Below are 23,324 nucleotides of genomic sequence, written 5' to 3' on the forward strand. Positions count from 1 at the left end.
CTTTGGGCCTGGTATGGATTGGGGGGACCCCCATGCGATTTTTTTTAACATTTTTGTATTTCCGGCAATTTAAATGGCATTATTTTTTCTTTACATATGTCAGTTTTGCTGCAGAAGGTTCTATACACTGTATAGATGTGCCACTTTACAGGAAGACTAAGGGGACCCCCCAGACAATATATTTAAAGACATTTTTCTTTTTCTTTTTTCACTTAAAGCATCATTAAAATCACTGCTCCTTTAAAAATGTTCTTTCTAAAAAAAAATTGCATTGATACACGTTCCCATGGCAGTACCTGGGCTCCCATACCCTTTTTATGACCAATAACTTGCATATAAGCCTTCAAAATGGGGACTTTTGATTTTTCATGTTTGGCCCCATAGACTTTAATAGAGTTCATGGCTTGGCTACTGTAATTTTTACATGTTCGGGAGTTCTGGTGCGAACTGAACCTGGGGGTTTATAATGTGTGCCACCGGCGCAATCCTATATGTGCTTCAATATAAAACTTCAATATACACTTAATAAACAAAATTAAATTAAAAACCCTGGTTGCTGCAGTCAAAAAAACAATTCCTCCAACAAGTGAAAAAATATGTAAAATGTGTATATACCTAGTGTTGACTGCGCTACCTCCAATAATGTAATATCAAAACCACCACTTTATCTAAGTCAATCATACATCTACATATACATCAGTGATTGTTCACTAATACTTAGTATCACCACTCAAAACTACCAATCTGTGTGTAAAAGACACTGATAAATTAAAATAAAATAAAATAAAATAAATAGAGTCCAGTCATAGTCCACTTGTGCTGGTGTGCTAATAAAGACGTGGGTCCCTGGATGGGCTATCCACTACAGTTGTGCTATTTCTGTGCTTTTATTTCTCATTCGTGATTATTGTGACTTCCAGTGCCAAAACCACCACCTCATAAATTGGCCACTCACCAGATACTAATAAATATAGGCCCTTGGTTCACTGAGGGATAACCAATCCACTTTATTATTTGGCTTTGTGCTGTCCACCAAGCAGTGTAGCAAGTATATCCGTCCTCATGGAAAACAATCAAACAGCGGTCATAGCGCAGTGTGCTTAAACTGTTTATTTAAAATCATGCAAAAAAAGGCTATAAAACTCACATGTTTCTGATGCCCATGGGCCGGCACCAAGCTTATTCAGCAGTTTAAATGAATGGAAAGGGGTCGCCATCTATTTCGCCCATCGGCGTGCGTAGCAAGCCCCGTCCCCGCTTGTCTTACGATTTGCGGCTCAAGCCTCGCTTTCGCCTGACAGGAGATGACGTAGTGACGTCGCGTGTCACTACAGAGGCTGCTGGGAATTTACACACGACGTCACTACGTCATCTCCTGTCATTTAAATTGCTGGATAAGCTTGCCAGCCCATGGGCACCAGAAACATGTGAGTTTTAAACCTTTTTTTTGCATGATTTAAAAAAAACAGTTTAAGCATACTGCGCTATGACCGCTGTTTGATTGTTTTCCATGAGGACGGATATACTTGCTACACTGCATTGGGGACAGCACAAAGCCAAATAATAAAGCGGATTGGTTATCCCTCAATGAACCAAGCGCCTATATTTATTAGTATCTGGTGAGTGGCCAATTTATGTGGTGGTGGTTTTGGCACTGGAAGTCACAATAATCACGAATGAGAAATAAAAGCACAGAAATAGCACAACTGTAGTGGATAGCCCATCCAGGGTCCCACGTCTTTATTAGCACACCAGCACAAGTGGACTATAACTGGACTCTACTTATTTTATTTCAATTTATCAGTGTCTTTTACACACAGATTGGTAGTTTTGAGTGGTATTACTAAGTATTAGTGAACAATCACTGATGTGCAGTATATGTAGATGTATGATTGACTTAGATGAAGTGGTGGTTTTGATATTACATTATTGGAGGTAGCGCAGTCAACACTAGGTATATACAAATGAACCTGGGGGTGTTTGGCCCAACTCTATTTAGGAATGAGGATGGGGTACAAACAAGGCTAAGTCTTATACAGGAGCCAAGGAAAATGATAGAGAGGATTTATTGTATTGCACGCAACATGTTAAAGATATTCAGATGTGTTTATGTCTGTAGTACATCACTTCTTCCCAGGACATCCTTAACATATGTCAAAAGGATTGGCATCTATTACCAGACGATGAAAGCTTTTGTTTTTGATTTTGTTATGGATAAACCTGCGTTATTTACCATAGGGCTCGGTTCTTGAAGGACTTACTTGTGTATAGTTTGGCGTGTATGGAAAAGAAATGGGACAGACAACAGTCTGGTGTATCTATGTTTGGGAGACTACTGCCCATTTGTAATTAAGGGCAGTGTTTTAATTCCCTCCACATAAGGGAAACTTAAATATTTAGAAAAGGTTACCTGTGACTCAACAGGAGTTATCAATGTCCTGACCAGTGCAGTTTCTATGTTGGGAAGACCCACCACATGGTCAGGAATAGACTCCATGACCATATTTATGAAATACAAACATACAACTTGATGTCTCCTGTGGCCAGACATTTTGTCATTGAGAATGATGACAAATTTGATGGTGATGGTGTTTGAGAGGGTCCCTGATGACACGCATAAGGATGAGCATGATACAAAAAATTTACAGCAAGAATCCTAATGGATTTTGGACTTACATGCAACAGACCCTTCAAGCTTACATGAAAGTTTAAGTTTTAGTCTGTTTTTATAAATTTTTCTGTATAACAAATTTGTATGGTTTATAACTATATTGATAATATCATGTTTCTTTTATTATGAGGATGTATTTATATTAAATTTGTAAATTTTTCTTATATATTTCTATGTATAATTTTCACTGTACTTTTGGAATTATTTTTGTGCAACCAGCTGCTTATTGATATCTATGTAATTATCCTTGTATTGAATAGTTTGTGGGTTTTGGGAGTGCTATTGCTTGGTGTTGATGGTTCCCACTTCCCTAGTTGTTTCCTTCTTGGCTGCCCTCTGGGCTGGCTTGCCTTTTGGACCAGTAATACTCTTTTTTTGCCCCCTGGGGGAGTATGTGGGGAGCCATTGTGCTCTGCATGTCATAGCATACACATATGTGTCATGGCTTTTTTTTTGTTGTGGCACTGTTTGGCGCCATTGTCCCTCTGGCATGTGGGCATGGTGACTTCACGTTGCCGACATGCTTTTGTTGGGCTTTCCCCAGTGGGAACTGCATGGAATAGTGGAATACCCTGTTTTTTTAGGGAGGGGGCTGGGGGTGTGTTTGGCATTCCTAGCCCCTTTGGGTGCCATCTTTATTGCCTATCCTGGTATTTAGGGATGTGGAACACTGTTGTAGGTTAGGCAGTCTCTGAGGAAGTTGGGATACCAACAAAACTGGTTAGACCTTTATTCTCCCTGTATTCTCTTTTGATGATTGAACTTTTGCCTTTATACATAAATTCTCCTTAAATTGAAGTCACATGAGCGTGAGTGAACTATTATGTTCTTTATGGTTATCTATTCAATGGGCTCCTTGCAATATGGGTGATAAATAAACCATGTATAGGTGGTCTCCGTGGTCTCTGTAGTAATCTGTGTGTAGACATATCTTCCTACTATAGATTACAGATTAAATCTACCTGAAGGCTTGAGGATAATGTGCAAGCCACACACATGTGGTCTCAGTGGTCCCTGTAGAAACCTAGGTGTGGACATTTCTTTTCTACTACAGCTCACAGGTAACCCCAATGTGCTGGTTCCAGTTTATGGATGCAACCACTATGTCTGGAAGATTATGTCAGCAAAGGGATTTTTGAATGATCCTATATATTTGTCTTTGAGGATTGTCTTATCTTTTCCAGCAATACATGAAGCTGTTGGTGAGCCCTTCCTGAAAGGTTTATTATTACAGTGTTTCCATGGAGGAAACGGATGGTCCCTGTACATCTATGATTTAATGCTCCACGGCCACCTTCATTCATTTCCACACCAACAACCTTCTTTATACAAGTATAAAAGAAACTTTTGTTTCCTGTAAGAGCGTACCGTCACTGTTTCTTTGTAATTAATACATATTTTCATTTTGTAATATAAATGTTTAGTATGTTTTTTTTAAATGTGGTTTTATTAATTTTACCATTAACAAAACAGAGAAAATCAAACAGGGTACATAGAGACAGGCCAGCATGACATACTGGTCATAGAGGCATTTGCTTACACAGGTACTGTACATAAGCATCATTTACAAAGCCCATCATAAGTACAATTCTAATAAACAGCTGATGAATACACAACTTAAGGCACAAAGGGTAATATAGTCAGTATAGGCAAGTTATAAGGCACACAAATTACATATCTTGATCAGAACCACTAAAGCATCAGAGTATAGATCATATGACACATGAAAGAGTCGACAGAAATTAGACCTCTATATTGGCTGAAACTGCAAAAATCCAACTTATCAAAATTTTATCAAAATTTTTTGGACAGCCCCTTGCGGTATAAGTCAATTTGTACATAGGTAGGGCTTTATTTATGAAATCAATCCACATTCGCAAGCTAGGGGGATCTGTTTTTTTTTTCACTTTAAAGCAATGACTTTTTTAGCATTAAAGATGAGGAACCGGAGCAACATCTTTTGGGAAACATGAAGGTCCTCCTCTTCAAGCACTTCAATGTTTAGAATGTTTAATACATTTATTATGAATTAGTATATACTGTATATTTATTCTTCAGGTTGTATTTATGCATTTTTTCTATTAAAATAATTATTTTGGGTAGAGATTGTTTTTGTCACACTTACCCCTTACGCAGGTGGTCAGACATTATAGGTGGCTTCTGTGTTCTTCACCTTAAGCAGCCCCCTTTCCTATAAGGCAAGCATGCCTACCGATATATTTGGTTGACCCCAGCTTGTACTTATACACAATGCTATAGTGCTTGGCTGCCACGCCAGGGATTACGGGAACTGAGCAAAGCAGACAGGTACTTGCGGTTGGCAGACAGGCAAGGTTCAGAATAGTCAGGGTCAAAATCCGAATTCAAAAGGTAGGCAGAGTCCAGAAAATAGTCAATATCCGATCCGAGGTCTTTAACTAGGTATTCTAATCTAGCAGAGCGGGCCAGACAAACAGGGAGCTTGAAACATGTATAACAAATGCAATATCACAAGCATGAGACTGCAGGCTTGGCTGGCTTAAATCGGGTTGGTCTGCACCCAGAGACTGACCACATGAATCACCTTGCAGGTGGACAGGCAGAGAAAATCTATCGCAACCAAAACCAGGATGCTAGAACAAGACGAGATGCTGTCAAAGAACAGGAGCTTTTACATGCTCATGACAGTTGATAATTTGTATACCTATGTTTTTATCATGTGCTTTGTGTCTCTAAAACTGAACTAAAAATGAAAATGTTTGTTAAACAGCTGGTTGCACAAAGATATCATTGTTCTTTCCTTCTTTTTCCTTTGTGGTAGCCCTGTAAGGTAGACATTTTTACACTAGTGGTCTCTAGGGTTTCCAGATGTAGGTTTGAGAAAATAGATTTTTCTTACCTTGTTATGTAATTATATATTTGCTCTTTGGGGGTGGAGATCATGCTAGACTAACTTGATCAGTCACTGTAAATTGGATAAAGATGTGGGAGGATAGGAAGAATTCCCTTCCAAAGGTTTGTGCCCGGCATGAAAGGAGGTGGTGGTGGGCCCTATCGGGACTTGGGCTGCTACTTTAGGGTATGGCCTTACCGTCGCTTCCACATGTGATCTAGGAAAGTGGATGTAAAGAGCGCCCGGTATCCAGTAAATGTGAAAAGACGCTTAATTTAGTGTAGCAACAAATAAAATCAATCCAACGCGTTTCAGGGGAACAGAGATTCCCCCTTCTTCATGTTGCTGAATGCTATTGGAGAAGGATCCTAATCGGGCATACCTATGGCGCAAGGATCAGGCGGATTGGTATCCGAGTGCCAGCTGTGACTGCAGAGGCAGGTTTTATTGGCTTGATTTTGTTTGTTGTTACCCTAAATAAAGCATCTTTTCAGACTCACATTTACTGGATACCAGTCGCTCCTTTACATCCACTTTCCTAGATGTAATTATATATGGTATGGGCTTTGAGGTTTGTTCACAATATTTGTTGCTGTCACATGGTCACATTGGTGACAGTAACCAACTGGACACCAACTTTAAGGCCCCTTTCACACTGAGGCACTTCTAAACTGCCAGTAAAACACTTTTCAGTCACTTTTGAAGAGCTTTCCAATTTCAATGGAGAGGGGCGTTTTTTTAACCGCCCTTCCAGCGCACTGCCCCAGTGTGAAAGCATTTATTGATTTTAATGGAAATAGGCTTTTGTGAGCTTTTCAGGTGCTTTTTTTAGCGTGAAAGCACCCGAAAAGTGCCTCAGTGTGAAGGGGGTCTAATAGTGCACATTATAGAATCAAAGCAAGCATAAAATTGGTTTCCATTGTAAATCAGCTTTTGTACAAAGGCTTTGTAATCCACTCTATAATAAACATAATAAAAGACAAGTGGACAACTTTTTAAAATATGCTTTCTTTTTTGCAAAATGTTCCTCAAAACAGAGTTCATTTACATCTGCAGTCTATCATTTGAGTGCTTGAAAACATGCTTTTTCTATTAAATAACAGAAAGAACTTACCATAAGAGTTCTTTAGATGATTCCTTAGATGATGATTTTCTGTCCAAGCCCCGATGACACTCGCTGCTTTTATCTCCTCGAAAACACCCATCACCCCACTTTTCCAACTGCGTCTGAATGTGGGCTAAAAGTAAGCAAGAGATCTTCACACAAAAGACAAATAAAAAGACAACTCTTTTTATTTGATACGGTATTAACGAACAGGACGTGTTTTGCTAACTGAATAGAAAGTGTAACGTAGCATTATAAACTACATACAAAGCTAAACCTGGAACATTTCATTGTTCTTCACTGTATGTTTTCTATGCAAGGTAAATATTACAATGCTTGTGTGCGTAGCTGAAAGCATGTTTAAAAGAGAAGTTTGGGAATACAACAAAATAATACTCACCTAGATGGCTGCAGCACCGATTCCAGCTGCATCCATCCCCCACCACCTCTTCACCGAGAAATTAGTGATCAAAGGCCACTGATCGCTCAGTTCTCAATATTCACTCTGCGGCGGTGGGGGGGGGTGTTAAAACTGTGGTTTAGGTTCCTGTTTTACCACTTCTTTGCTACCCATCTGAAAGAGCCCTAACTATATAATATGATGCAAATATTGTGCAACTGGCTTCAGAGCTAAAGCTGAAAGTTGCTGTTTTCCTATTGGCAATTAGGTGCAGTTGACAGAATCCTCATTTGTCGTAGCTCAGTCAGCCAATTTTTCGCAGATTAGTATAGAGGAGTGGAACTAAGCAAACATACCGAAAGTGGAAGTAAAATCTGGTATATCACTTATACCTATAGGTACGCCTATAAGGCGTACCTGTAGGTACTGTGAATATCTTCTAAACTCGTTTAGAAGATATTCAGAGTGCATACAGCCAATAAAATCACCAGCGCATGTGCTCTGAAGGTCCGGCATACAGTGTTAAAATCAGGTTTCTAGTAAAGTTTAAAGACAGGTTTCTATTGCTGCCTGTATCCCCGTTAGGAAGTTTCACCTCCTTGGTTTGTCCTGGTGGCCATTATCAATGAAAGTAAACGTGGAAGAAAATCACAAATTTTGGGTTGTCACCAGAACAGGCATAGAGGGGAAATCGTCCAATGGTACACTAGTTGATAACCAGGGAATCCCTCACTTTGGAAAGATTTCCTCTCACTTCTTGTTTTGGCTATGGGACAGAAAGTGATGGGAAATAGGGGAATCCCCCCCACTGTGCTATTGTATTCTGACAGTGGGAGGTGTCCCTGTAGTCAGAATACAATGATCATTAATGGTAGCTATATCCACTTGCAGTGACCACACAAAAAAACCCAAAAAACGAAAGGCTGCTTGTACTGAAGTTGATTGATAGAATGACTTCAGTACAAACAGCTTGCCCATAGATGGCCTGCTGAACCGGCCGAATATCAATCTGTCTATCGCTGGCTTTAGTTTATTACAGCACTTCTGACTGACCATTTAGAAAGGTATGTTTTATATGGGGTGTGTCTTAGAGATTTGAATTTGAAACTGAAAGTTGATATTACATACTGAATGCAATAGGTTCAGATGCTTCCAGGGCACCTAATAAAAAAAGGATTTGTGCATATACCCCTTGGGCCTGCTTTAAAAATGAATGCAAACTTTACTACAATAGGGAAGTGGCAGGTTTAAATTTAATCACGTGCTATTTGACATAATTTTATCTAAGGATAGTGGAATTGTTGAAAAGGGAAATGATTAAAAAAGCAAAGAAGTTTATGCACTAAATTTTAATTAGCAGTCAAACTGATAAGAAGCCTGCTCTGGCTGACTGCACAAAAAATAAAGAGGGTTACCACATAAAGTTGACTGTTAGAAGTATATATAATAAAATACTGTAGATATTAGTTACAGCTAGAAGCTACAAGGAATGATGGCTTTTTAGCTGCATCTGTTAGCTACCATACAATGCTGACCTTTTTGGTCCAAAATGCCCTTTCTGGTTATGGCACCAGTGGCATTGGCCCATGTGTACTAAGCACAGTATTTGGGCAATTGAAAATCTTTGCAAAATGTGCTGTTGCCCCATTTTTTTTGTACAATGTCTCTAATTGTACATGTCTCTAATTTTTATGGTGTCTTTAGTCAAAATTTATTTTTAGTTTTGAGAAGCAAATGGTTAAAACTTGATCAGGGATTTATTTGTATCCTGTTGTCACCAAAACATATGGAACCATTTGCAAGACCATTGGATGTTTCCCTTCAGCCCTTTGTTTCATGACAACCATAAAAGATATGGTTAGCCCTATTTTTTTGGTCTGGTGACCAACTGAGTTGAAGTCTTTGTAGATGAAACGCATCAGTTTAAGATTCCTTTCCATGCTATTGGGCCTTTTTGAATTTCATGCTTTTGTGATCACAGAGGAGATTTTTTACTTGATGCAATACATCTTGGAATCTATGTAAAGCCTTTTTATTCCAAATAAGCCCGCAACCATATGTTTTTTCACTATGTGGAGGCTTTCTGTTGTTTTTTATGGATGCTATTAACCATAAACCTACCAATCGGTTCTGTGGTGGAAGGAGGTTTTTTACCATCTGGGACATTGCCATCCTGATCCATATTCTCACATGCCGAGTCGAGGTTGCCTGAGGTGCCACAGCTGAGGAGGAGGAATTGCACCACTCGCTATCCAGAGCTTTGATATCACATGCCTGATTGATGCTACCTTCTGGTAAGCATATTTAATCGTCTCTCCTGGGTGGTGGATGCACACACGGCAGTGACTCCTTTAGTCCCACACTCCTGGATTCCTTCCCATCAATGTATACTGGACGTTTTAATCACCAATGGGACTATACTACCAATGTTGATTTACAATTTGCACAGTGCACTCTATTTAGAGACACTATCAATCAGATGTTAGAGTTTTTTGTATATGCTAATTACAATTTATTTTGTATATTACAGTATGTTGATATGTCAAAACTCAACATTTGATTCTTAGCGCTGCACTGTTTTCACTTTAATATCAAATTAATGGAAAGTAAAACTATCAGTAACATACGTATTCCAACCTGGCTGCAGTGGTTGAAAATACATTTGCCAATAATTTAAGTATTTTAAACTGTCTACAGTCCTCTAAATACCAATTTAAGGGTCTGTGTCAAGAGGCTTTGGACACGTGTCTGTGTTATCAGTTTGATGTCAGTTTCTGAGATCATTCAGGATTTATTGACAGGTGCATTTAAAGATTTCTTCTATCCTGCATTTGACCTGCTTTAAGCTGGTTTTGGATTCTCATAGAAATGTAAAACCTGCTTGAAGAGAACAAAAGCCTCTTGACACAGTCCCTTAAACTGGCACCAGTATTTTAAATTACATAAGCATTCTGAAATAAATGTAAGAATCTAAAATACAACTGTCAGTGACAAAGGAACTCTAAACCAGTTGCAATACTTTAAAATACAGAATACAGTTTAAAATACAACTGTGAGTATTATAACCATTCTAAACACGATGTAGGAATATATAGTACAACTGTCAGTAACATAAGTGTTCTGTTTTGTCTGCTTTAAAGTTGGACTAAACCCTCCTATTCTTTACAGCCAAAGTGTTGTCCAGATGATCATTTATGACACTAGCCACCAGGGCGCCCCCCTTTGTCAAAATTCTGGTAGGCAACTTGCAAACCAATGTTTATATATACACTTCTATGGACACAAAAGGCTAGGTACCCCAAGGGGATTATATGGGCAGTGGATCAACAAGGATCAGGAATGCAGATGAAGTACAGAGAAATTCTTAGATGAAAGTATCAAAATTGTGAAAAATACATACTGACATTTAAAATCAACAGTGCAACAAGAGCAATATATTGTGTAGCAGTTGCACTACTTCTCTGACAATTTTTTGACCGTTGTAGTTCACCGTCTACACTTTAGCAGCTGTATTTCTGACACCAACTGCTCTTGTTGCACTGTTGATTTTAAATGTCAGTATGTATAACAATAAAATTATAAGTTAAACATTAAACTTAATTTTTTTAAAAATGTAAGGGAAAAAGGGGGGGAGGGGAGGAAAAAAGAAACAACAATGAAAAAATACTAAAAGTAAGGAATAAACAGAAAAAGAAAAAACATATCCGGATTTATTAAAATCATGGACCACTATGGTCCATATAAGGATCAATACACATCTTTGAGGCCATTTGGAGTTAGAATATTTAACTTATGGATCCAAAAGGTCTCACATTTGCATGATAATGAGAACTTTTCATTAGCAGTTAGGAACCCATCAGATACACATTCAATGGCGAATACTCTCAAGGCCCGTCGTGCCATGGCATGGGACACTATGCTTATCCGATTGTTCCTTGATAAATCTATGGTGTTCACAATCCTCTTTAAGATACATTTTGTTGTTATTATTATGGTTTGATGGTCAACTTAATTTATTTATAAATATTTGATATATATTTCTTATGTACACCCCTCACATTTTGTAAATATTTTATTATATCTTTTCATGTGACAACACTAAAGAAATTACACTTTGCTACAATATAAAGTAATGAGTGTACAGCTTGTATAACAGTGTAAATTTGCTGTCCCCTCAAAATAACTTAACACACAGCGATTAATGTCTAAACCATTGGCAACAAAAGTGAGTACACCTCTAAGTAAAAATGTCCAAATTGGGCCAAATTAGCCATTTTCCCTCCCTGGTGTCATGTGACTCGTTAGTATTACAAGGTCTCATATGTGAATGGGGAGCAGTTGTGTTAAATTTGATGTTATCACTCTCACTATCTCATACTGGTCACTGGAAGTTTAACATGGCACCTCATGGCAAAGAACACTCTGAGGATCTGAAAAAAAGAATTGTTGCTCTACATAAAGATGGCGTAGGCTATAAGAAGATTACCAAGACCCTGAAACTGAGCTGTAGCACAGTGGCCAAGACCATACAGCAGTTTAACAGGACAGGTTCCACTCAGAACAGGCCTCGCTATAGTCGACCAAGGAAGTTGAGCGCACTTGCTCAGCCTCATATCTGGAGGTTGTCTTTGGGAAATAGACATATGAGTGCTGCCAGCATTACTGCAGAGGTTGAAGGGGTGGGAGGTCAGCGTGTCAGTGCTCAGACCATACGCCACACACTGCATCAAATTGGTCTGCATGGCTATCATCTCAGAAGGAAGCCTCTTCTAAAGATGATGCACAAGAAAGCCCACAAACAGTTTGCTGAAGACAAGCAGACTAAGGACATGGATTACTGGAACCATATCCTGTGTTCTGATGAGACCAAGATAAACGTATTTGGTTCAGATGGTGTCAAGCGTGTGGTGGCAACCAGATAAGGTATACAAACGAACCCAAACACACCTTCAAGACGACCACTGCCTTGCTAAAGAAGCTGAGGGTAAAGGTGATGGACTGGCCAAGCATGTCTCCAGACCTAACCGTATTGAGCATCTGTGGGGCATCCTTAACCAGAAGGTGGAGGAGAGCAAGGTCTCTAACATCCACCAGCTCCATGATGTGGTCATGGAGGAGTGCAAGGGGACTCAAGTGGCAACCTGTGAAGTTCTGGTGAACTCCATGCCCAAGGGGGTTAAGGCAGTGCTGGAAAATAATGGTGGCCACAAAAAATATTGACACTTTGGGCCTAATTTGGACATTGTCACTTAGGGGTGTACTCACTTTTGTTGCCAGTGGTTTAGACATTAATGGCTGTGTGTTGAGTTATTTTGAGGGGGCAGAAAATGTACACTGTTATACAAGCTGTACACTCACTACTTTACATTCTAGCAAAGTGTAATTTCTTCAGTGGTGTCACATGAAAAGATATAATAAAATATTTACAAAATATGAGGGGTGTACTCACTTTTGTGAGATACTGTATATTTCAGTGAACGGCAGCACACATACACTGCCTTGAAAAAGTATTCATACCCCCTGAAATTTTCCACTATTTGTCATGTTACAACCAAAAACGTAAATGTATTTTATTGGTATTTTATGTGATAGAACAACACAAAGTGGCAAATAATTGTAAAGTGGAAGGAAAATGATAAATGGTTTCAACATTTTTTACAAATAAATATGTGAAAAGTGTGGCTTGCATTTGTATTCAGCCCCCTTTACTCTGATACCCCTAACTAAAATCCAGTGGAAGAGTTAAAAGAAGAAAGCCATTGTTGAAAGAAAGCCATAAGAAGTCCAGTTTGCAGTTTGCGAGAAGCCATGTGGGAAACAAAGCAAATACAGTATATAAGAAGGTGCTCTGGTCAGATGCGACCAAAATTGAACTTTTTGTCCTAAAAGCAAAACGCTATGTGTGGTGGAAAACTAACACTACACATCACCCTGAACACACCATCCCCACCGTGAAACATGGTGGTGGCAGCATCATGTTGTGGGGATGCTTTTCTTCAGCAGGGACAGGGAAGCTGGTCAGAGTTGATGGGAAGATGGATGGAGCCAAATACAGGGCAATCTTAGAAGAAAACCTGTTAGAGTCTGGAGAAGACTTGAGACTGGGGCAGAGGTTCACCTTCCAGCAGGGCAATGACCCTAAACATACAGCCTGAGCTACAATGAAATGGTTCAGATCAAAGCATATTCATGTATTAGAATGGCCCAGTCAAAGTCCAGACCTAAATCCAATTGAGAATCTGTGGCAAGACTTTTGCTGTTCACAGATGCTCTCCATCCAATCTGACAGAGCTTGAGCTATTTTGCAAAGAAGAATGGGCAAAAATGTCACTCTCTAAATGTGCAAAGCTGGTAGAGACATACCCAAAAAGACTTGCAGCTGTAATTGCAGAGAAACGTGGTTCTACAAAGTATTTACTCAGGGGGGCTGAATACAAATGCACGCTACACTTTTCACATATTTATTTGTAAAAAACCATTTATCATTTTCCTTCCACTTCACAATTATGTGCCACTTTGTCTTGGTCTATCAAAATAAAATTCCAATAAAATACATTTAAATTTTTGGGAGTAACTTGACAAATATTGGAACATTGCAAGGGGTATGAATACTTTTTCAAGGCACTGTAGGTATTTGTAACAAGTTTATTTCTGTGGCCCATTAAGGGTTAAATTACATTCCCCATCAGCAGCTGACCAGGCCTCCTTTCGGGCTGAGGGATATGTCATGTTAGGTGTTAATTGGTGGGGTTAGAAGTGTATAGATAAACATTGGTTTGTCAGTTGCCTACCAGGATTTGACAAAGGGGAGTGCTCCTAAACATGTTATCCTGAGAATCGGCTTGAATTCCTGGTGTGTCCCAGTGTTTTGTGTCCGCCATCATGGACATCCTTGCCACTGCCAGCGGGTTTGCTTCAATACAGACTCACTGTCATCCCAATCCCCTGATATATCCTGGATGCCTGAGGGTTGCGGCTGGTCATCTACTGGTAGCTATCACTATAATTCAGTGTTGGCTTTTAACCAATTGTCGAACAAAGTAAGACTGTTTTTTTAGAGATACTGCTCTCTGTGTTTTTGGGGCTCTTGGACTTTTTGCTAGCTAGCCCTTGGTTGCACCACTCACAAAGATAGCATCCACATGTCACTTTAAGCACCTTGTCAGTGTTTTGTTTTTATGTTTTCTTGCCACTATCCCAGCAGCCACTCTGAGGCAGCCCTTTTCACTGACATTCTGCATTTCAATCAATTATGGCTGTGGATTCTTAACAAGAGGGAGATGAAGCAGACTAGCACCTTACAAGGTTGTTGTTTTGTGTTTAAAATCTGACTTGTACCTTAGTGCAGACTTCTGGGAAAATCAGTGAGCCAATTACACAAGCAGCAAATGATGTTTCTGGGGGCGTTCTGTACACATTTTGTGCACAGAACACCTCCCGGTAGCCATATTGCATTGCATTTTACAGAAAATTACAGAGCTACAGACTGAAAAGGAGATGTGACAATTCAAACCTTCAATTACAATATATATATTGAGTTGCAATTGTATATGCTATATTATTTTTTTTTATTAATTTTTTTCCCCACGAAAATTGAGTTTTCCTTTAAATTGATGGGTTTATAGCAGGGGTAGGCAACCTGGGACCCTCCAGCTGTTGCAAAACTACAAGCTTCATCATGTCTCTGGGAGTAATTGTAACTGCCAGCCTTTCAATGCCTCATGGGAAATGTAGTTCCACAACAGCTGGAGGGCCCCAGGTTTCCTACCCCTGGTTTAGAGACTATTTTATGTAACCCATTGTTTGTTATCACTGAAAGTGGAACTTCACTCTCTCAATCAACATTGACTATATTTAATCCTTATGCTGCTAGCATTAGTAAATAAATAGGAAATTATTATTATTATTATACAAGATTTATATAGCGGCAACAGTTTATGTAGCGCTTTACAATATAAGAAGGAGACAATACAGTTGTAATACAATAAAATACAAGAGGATTAAAAGGGCACTGCTCAGAAGAGCTTATAATCTAATAGGGTGGGGCAGGTGGAACAAAAGGTTGTAACTGTGGGGAATGAGCTGATGGAAGTGGTAAAAGATTAGTTAGAGACGTGATAAGCTTCCCTGAAGAGATGAGTTTTCAGGGATCGCCTGAAGATAGCAAGAGCAGGGGATAGCCGGACAGGTGGAGGTAGCGAGTGCCAGAGGATGGGAGAGGCTCTGGAGAAATCCTGGAGGCGAGCATGGGAGGAGGAGATGAGAGAGAGTGAGAGTAGGAGGTCTTGAGAAGAGCGGAGAGGACGGTTTGGGTGGTATTTGGAGACAAGATTGGTGATGTAGCTCGGGGCAGAGTTGTGAATGGCTTTGCATGTTGTGTTTAGTATTTTGAATTTAATTCGCTGGGTGATTGGGAGCCAGTATAGGGATTGGAGGAGAGGGTTGGCAGACACTGAGCGGTTGGTAAGGTGTATAAGTCTGGCAGCAGCATTCATGGTAGACTGAAGAAGGGATAGCCTATGAAGAGGCAGGCCAATGAGAAGGGAGTTACAATAGTGAAATTATATCATATTTACTTGTTTTAAACTATTTTTTTACATTTCTCCAGTTACTTCCTGGTTTCCTAGGCTAATGATGTCATACATCCCAGGAATCTTTAGGAGGGGAAGAGGGGTTTTCTCAGCTAGGCACACCCTCCTGCATGCAGGCATGGGCTAAGGGCAGATGTTTTTTAGGAAGTAAATGCTACATGAACCATCTGCCCTTACTCAAGATGGCCACGGCCAGAAATGCTAGGGGTTATTTTCAAAGCGATTTCTCAGCAAAATAAAGCATGGAGACATGGATGGATGTGTGAATTTGCTTTGAGTATTAAAAATTTATTAAATTGAGTTTTTGGTTTGTGGTGCTCAAATGCAGTGTAGTTCCACTTTAAGTAATTGCTATGTTAAATTTCTTTTCAATTGTGCATTTGCCAGTACAAGGTTGAGAAACTTAAATTGCATATATCAATTTCCTTGGGGTCATTTCACATTTTTTTTTTTAATTATTAGTGCCAAACAAATACTGTAGCTGCTGACTTTTTACAAAAGGACATTTACCTGTGCTGGGTTCCAGCACCGTCCTCACCTTGGCCGGTTCTTTTCCAGTCTTTGGGTCCCGGCGCTGGTATGTACAGGCTCGATTCACACAGGGGCAACACGACTTCAACGGGACTTTGCAACGCAACTTCAATGCGACTTCAACGCGACTTGTGGATCCGACTTTGCCCTGCGACATGTGTCCGACTTTCAATGAACGGGGATCCGACTTGGATCCCCGCCACTGTGTTTGGTATGAATCTTTAGGGGGAACTCTGCACCAAATTTTAAATAAAAAACCGGCATGGGTTCCCCCTCCAGGAGCATACCAGGCCCTTGGGTCTGGTATGGACCTTGAGGGGAACCCCCTACGCCGAAAAAAACGGCGTGGGGGGTCCCCCCCAATCCATACCAGACCCTTATCCGAGCACGCAGCCCGGCCGGACAGGAATGGGAGTGGGGACGAGCGAGCGCCCCCCCCCTCCTGAACCGTACCAGGCCGCATGCCCTCAACATGGGGGGTTGGTGCCTTGGGGGAGGGGGCGCGTTGCAGGCCCCCCCCCAAAGCACCTTGTCCCCATGTTGATGAGGACAAGGGCCTCTTCCCGACAACCCTGGCCGTTGGTTGTCGGGGTCTGCGGGCGGAGGGCTTATCAGAATCCGGGAGCCCCCTTTAATAAGGGGGCCACCAGATCCCGGCCCCCCACCCTATGTGAATGAGTATGGGGTACATCGTACCCCTACCCATTCACCTAGGGAAAAAGTGTCAATTTAAAAAAAAACACTACATAGATTTTTAAAGTATTTTATTAGACAGCTCCGGGGGTCTTCTTCCGACTTCGGGGGTCTCTCCGGTTCTTCTCCACGCTCTCCGGATCTTCCTCCGGGCTCCTCCTCTCTCTTCTGCCGCTCTTTTGCTAAAGCGGAGGAGCCCGGCCTTCCGTCTTCTGCCCTCTCCTCTTCTTCTGATGTTGACACGACGCTCTCTCCGGCTAGAATGCTCTCTGTGCGCTCCGCTCTGACTTATATAGGCGGTGACCCCGCCCCCTTATGCCGTCACAGTCCCTGGGCATGCTGGGACTATGACTGCATAAGGGGGCGTGGTCATTGGGTGATGACCACGCCCCCTAAAACGTCACAGTCCCAGCATGCCCAGGGACTGTGACGGCATAAGGGGGCGTGGTCACCACCTATATAAGTCAGAGCGGAGCGCTCAGAGTGCATTCCAGCCCCAGAGAGCGTCGTGTCAACATCAGGAGAAGAGGGCAGAAGGCAGAAGATTGAAGACCGGGCTCCTTCGCTATAGCAAAAGAGCGACAAAAGAGCAGAAAATAGCGGAGGAGCCCGGCAGAAGACCCGGAGAGCGCGGAGAAGAACCGGAGAGACCCCGAAGTCGGAAGAAGACCCCCGGAGCTGTCTAATAAATTACTTTAAAAATCTGTGTAGTGTTTTTTTTTAAATTGACACTTTCCCTAGGTGAATGGGTAGGGGTTCGATGTACCCCATACTCATTCACATAGGGTGGGGGGCCGGGATCTGGGGGCCCTCTTATTAAAGGGGGCTCCCGGATTCCGATAAGCCCACAGACCCCGACAACCAACGGCCAGGGTTGTCGGGAAGAGGCCCTTGTCCTCATCAACATGGGGACAAGGTGCTTTGGGGTGGGGGGGCCGCAGCGCGCCCCCCTTCCCCAAGGCACCAACCCCCCCATGTTGAGGGCATGCGGCCTGGTACGGTTCAGGATGGGGGGGGGCGCTGGCTCGTCCCCCACCCCCATTCCTGTCCGGCCGGGCTGCGTGCTCGGATAAGGGTCTGGTATGGATTGGGGGACCCCCCACGCCGCTTTTTCGGCGTAGGGGCTTCCCCTCAAGGTCCATACCAGACCCAAGGGCCTGGTATGCTCTTGGAGGGGGAACCCATGCCGGATTTTTATTTAAAATTTGGCGCGGAGTTCCCCCTCAAGATCATCTGAGCACAAGTCGCATGCCGAAGTCGGATCATGCGAGACGGCGATCCGACTTCAATGATAGTCAATAGGCTGAAGTCGGATCAAAGTCGGATCAAAGTAGTACAGGGAGTACGCTGTGAAGTCGGAGCGACTTCAGTAGTGTCTATTAAGACGCTCCCATTCACTTAAATGTGAATCTCTTTCTGGGGCGACTTGGGGCGACCTGAGGGCGTACAAGTCGGATCCCAAGTCGTCCCAGTGTGAACCGACCCTTACTGTGGAAGCTAGCTGTGACTTGCAACTCCACAGCTGGCTTCCCACTGAGCATGTGTGAGCCGCGCTGTGCTTTCTGAATGCTCCTGCAGCCTTCTGGGACCTATGACGTGTCCCAACAGGTTGCGTGCCTGGGGTGAAGAACTTCCAGTAAAATCATCTAGGTGATACCACCGGAAGTAAGAGAGTGGGTACCTGTCAAAACCAGGTACCTGCTCCCCCCCAAAAGAAGAAGAGGAGGGGGAGAAAGGCATAAAGCAGAACTTCCTCTTTAGGGTGAAATTCCCCTGTAAATTGCGAAGCACCAAATGGTGGCAGTATCGTGATTTTTATTTTTATTTCAGGTCACGAGATCAAGCCAACTCACTTCCTGAAAAACTACAAATAAGCTGCCAAAACCTCAAAAAATGGAAATAAGCTAGAGAATAACCACATAAATAATTTGATAATTTGAATAATTTGAATAATCTTAACTTATGAATCATTTTTAAGTAAATAGCAATGCAAACATTACCTAAATCCAAAGATGCTTTTTCTGGAATTTTGACAGTTTTTGTGCTTCGCTCAGCTTCAGATTTGATGAGGTCTGTTTCATCCACTTTCTTTTTAATGGACTGTCCTTTGGAAGAGTCTCCTTTCAACACAGGTTCTGACTTTTTCCCTTTACTCTGGGTTGGGGTAATTGGTTCACTTAGATCTAGAAGATCCAGTCCTGGTGATAACACTGTCAAAAGATTCAAAATAAATTAGCCTAAAAATCTCAATGATCATTTTATTTAATAATGTTTGACAGTCAAGATAAAGTTGTAATTAAAGTTTATAGCAATGTAAAATGTTCACATTTTTTTAAACTTTTACATCACCTTTAATAATATGCATTTTTTGAACGTATTCCATTCTGTCCAACATTTACTCGTTTCCATTATGCCACACCCACGTCTGCATGTTATGTTTAAAATTAGAACATTTTTTAAATAGGAAAACTGTTCTAAAGGAAATGTGTAAGTTTCTTATTTCTGCATTTGAAAATTCTATTTGCCTGGTCCTAATATTGATCCAATGGATCCAGTACTTTAATTATCAGTAGTTTTGATTTTACTTGCTATATGCTTTTTTTTAGGGCAGTGGCTCAGAATCGAATAAAGTCAATTATATCTAAGCAACTAGAATTTTCAGGTCAGCAATGGCACCCTTCTAACTTCCTTGCTGCACATGTTCTTTATGCAAGTCTATGTGATCAGATCAGAATATATATATATGAACCCTGGATTCAGACAAAGGTATTGCACTAACCAAACTTCAGTCAGATGACAAATTATTTTAACCTAGTATTCTTATATAGCACATTTGTATCCCAAATAAAGGAGCTGTGTAACTTTGAGCTTGATGCAGGAAATATGCAGCTCTCGAAAAAGGATATCTTATGGTGGCACAGAAATTTACATGGCATTGTTACAAAGTCCCACGTAGTTAACTTATTCTGCAATCTCTCTCCACTTCTTACACACCTGTAAGTGTGCTCCATCCTTATCCTTCACATCCAGTGTACACTGCATTGTAGGAGTCAACCATTCCTTGTCTCCTACACTCAACTCCATCAATGTGATTGCACAACAGAAATCCCTCATGCCATTTATTGATCATCATGCTGTCCCAATTATCTGTCAGTCACAAAAACCCCTTTACATTGATACCCTATATATAGAACCACATGGCTATTGACATCTGAGGTCTCAGTGGTCAATATAATCCACACAGCCTTTACAAAGCATTGCTGTGTTTACTATACAGCATGTGCCTTTATGAATAAATACAAGTATTTCTCATTCAAAGTTATTTATTAAGGAATACTATTACAAAAAATGAAGTGTGTGTGTGTGCGTGTGTGTGTGTGTGTGTGGGGGGGGTACTTGCTTTTCTTTATAAGCCTCATACTGGTAGTGATCCCTGCAGGATCAATGGGCACACAGGATTTTGCAAACAAACAAGCAAAAACACAATAACTATGGATAGGCATAGTGAATGTGCAAGTAGTGCTTGGCAATATTCTCTCCTATCCCTAGCATTAATGCCTGTGATTATCTAAAGCAAGTGGTATGCATGTGTCTGTAGTTTACTTCTGATGTTGATATTGACTAATTGGCTGCAGGCTCTGATCGACAAAAGTTTTCCAGCATTCCCATTCTACAGAAGTCGATCTAACAAGCTTTTGTTGAACTGGAAAGGCCATACAAGGTTCAAAATTTGTCTGGTCCCTGCTGAACTGGCTTAATTTAGATCCATCTATGGCCAGCTTAAGACTTAGAGAAGAAGAGTCAGCAGTAGAAGCCAGCAATACTCTGTTGTATGCACATGTGCTAGAACTGAACATGCTCCCAAGAGAATGGAATACAGTGAGAAGAGTGACTGATTAGACTGCTGCTGCTCCTTCATTGACATATTAATAGTGTGGGAATATACCCATGGCCCAGCTGTGCTGCTGCTGCAGTGGTGGTTCAGTACCTGGTTCTACTGTCTGGTTCGAGTTATTGGGTCACAAGACCTTCTAAACAAAATCAATCGGCAAGTAACAAAGTATCTTATATATAAAATATGTATTTAGCTGCTTATCTAGATTCCCGCCTTAACAAAACAAGCTGTCTGTTTTATACAGTAAATGAATATATACAAAATAAACACCCGCGCTCCTGTGTCTGAACTAAAAATGAGATGAAATTAACAAACTTGCAGCTGCTGTCTATACCCTCTGCACAAAGGTCAAAATAACAAAAAAATAATAAAACAACGCTTGCTATAATCCTTCATAAAAAAGTATCATACATGTGCTTGTAATATTTAAAGTGCCTTATAAAATACCATAACAGCAATTGAATATGACATAATTCCAAATATTAATAACTTGTGCTATAAACAGAATCCACACATAGTAAAAAAAAAGTCTTTGAAAATGTGAAGAAAAAACAAAGTCCATAGAAATAATATGAAAAAAAGTGCTTGTGCCAAAACGACCCTCCTAATATTATTCCATCTCATGCTCATGTGATATTATCCGCAATCACCAGATTCCAATGACAGCCTTACTATGCAGCAAGAGGAGTCAAAAGTGCTTTATATTCACTATGGGACCTCTTTGGATCTCTCTCCAACGATCTATATGTCCTGGATGTTGTCCTCTCCTTATTTAAGTTCTTGTCCTTGTCCTCTTTACTCAATGGGCAGGGGTAGTTTATGAAATAAGAAAGGAGAGAAAATACGTTTATTTTCATTGAAAAATAGGATTTAAATTGCCACAAAAGTTCCAATAGATATATGACATCGGTCTGCTACCCAGACCCAGGACTTTGTTTTTTTTTTTCACATTTTAAAATTATTTTTTAATTTTTAGTTTTTTTTTTGTTATGTGTGGTTAATATTTGGGATTATATCTTATTCAATTTTTTAATGGTATTTTATAAGGCACTTAAATATTACAAGCACATGTATGATACTGTTTGATATGCATGGAGGATTATAGCAAGCACTGTTTTATTATTTTTCCGTTTTTTTATAAGTGACCCTAGAAAACAGATACATCATTATGTTACTCATATTAATATGTACAAAAGATTTCACTGCAGCAATGTAATGTATGTGCAAATGTAAAATGTATTTTTAATTAATTCTACTGGTCATTAATGTTGGGATATACCACTTGGGATGAATAAACTGGAATAATTTAAAAGCAATATTAGCTGTTCCAGCATATGCCTAATCCATCTGGATTCTTGACAAGTCCTGGCATCCAATGGTGACAGAAATGAAACATGTAAACATAACACTTTCTTGCAGACACTGCAAGCAGCTGGTCTTGGTCATTTGGGGCATAACGCTGTAGTAAATTCTAGTTAAACAATTGTGTGATTTCATGCCACAGTTATTATTAATTCATACAAGTTAAACAAATTCACGTCCATCCGTATTAGCAAAACTGAGCTTATTTAAACGTGTCATTACAAAACGGTTCTATTTACTGATCTCCTGGGACCAAAACAGACTTCCAGACTACTGTACATGACATTACTATGATCACTGTGCATGAAACTCAGCAAACCACATCCGAGTGGCCTGCTGCTTGCTGAGCTTAATATAGCTGCAGAGAAGTTAAATCCTATTTCATTAAAGGAAGCCTGCAGGCTACGTATAATGCATTGCTTACAACCCTGTACAAATGTACAGGATTTTGTGTTAGAAATCTTTCTTCCTCTTTCAGCAGTGGGTGGGGAGTCTGGGCTTACACTATGTGAGAGCTGATTGGAGGAAAGGTACACACCCCACCTCCACATAGGCAGAGGAAGGAAGGAACATGCAGAGCTGTATTATGAATAAACAAGCTCTCTGCTTATCTCCCTCTAAGCTCCCTCCCCGACACAAATTTCCAGCTGCTGTTATCTCATGTGTCGGAGAACTTTTTAGAAGTGATTCTGCTGATAACAGAGGAGCGAAGCACCGAAGAGAAATGGCACTTAGAGTTTTGGAGAGAGATAAGTAAACCCTACAGATTTATAAGCTTAGGTCAGATTTCATGAATGAGGTTTACAACCACTTTAAGATAATTTCAAGGGTCAGCAGGTCATTCTAACATTGTCTACTTGCAGAGAGGGATTCAGTCACCCAATCAGAAACAAAGGAATTACATTACACCATCTGTTGCATGTACTCTATATTCTTTAATGGGGAGCAGTTACGTTTAAAATAAAATTGTCCCTCAGGGAACATCAATATTACATTTATGGAGTCCAGATCTATAGTAAAGGTTAAGGTTATTATTTGATATATGTTTTAATTCCAACAAGGTAGTATGTGGGCAGTTTTAAATTAAATCTTATGCATGTTTGTGTCAATATTAGCAACTGTACGATACTAACTGTCTCCTATTTAAACTGTAATAGGCATCGCTTTTCCAAAAATTACAAAGCAGACACCAGATGTGACTCTA

The 23,324-nt window shown here is 40.5% G+C and overlaps 1 protein-coding gene across 4 annotated transcripts in view; it reads right to left on the minus strand.

The window, feature by feature from the left end:
* The window catches only part of PEX5L (peroxisomal biogenesis factor 5 like), a 364,561-nt gene that overhangs the window by 96,992 nt on the left and 244,245 nt on the right, over positions 1–23,324 (minus strand). For all 4 annotated transcript variants that reach the window (XM_073626273.1, XM_073626275.1, XM_073626272.1 and 1 more), the window contains 2 exons: positions 18,864–19,073; positions 6,658–6,781 (listed from right to left, as the gene is read on the minus strand). In XM_073626273.1, the coding sequence (XP_073482374.1) occupies positions 6,658–6,781; positions 18,864–19,073 (334 nt within the window). The remainder of the gene's footprint in view (positions 1–6,657; positions 6,782–18,863; positions 19,074–23,324) is intronic.

The sequence above is a fragment of the Aquarana catesbeiana genome, linkage group LG04 (assembly GCF_042186555.1).
Source record: "Aquarana catesbeiana isolate 2022-GZ linkage group LG04, ASM4218655v1, whole genome shotgun sequence".
Classification (NCBI taxonomy): domain Eukaryota; kingdom Metazoa; phylum Chordata; class Amphibia; order Anura; family Ranidae; genus Aquarana; species Aquarana catesbeiana.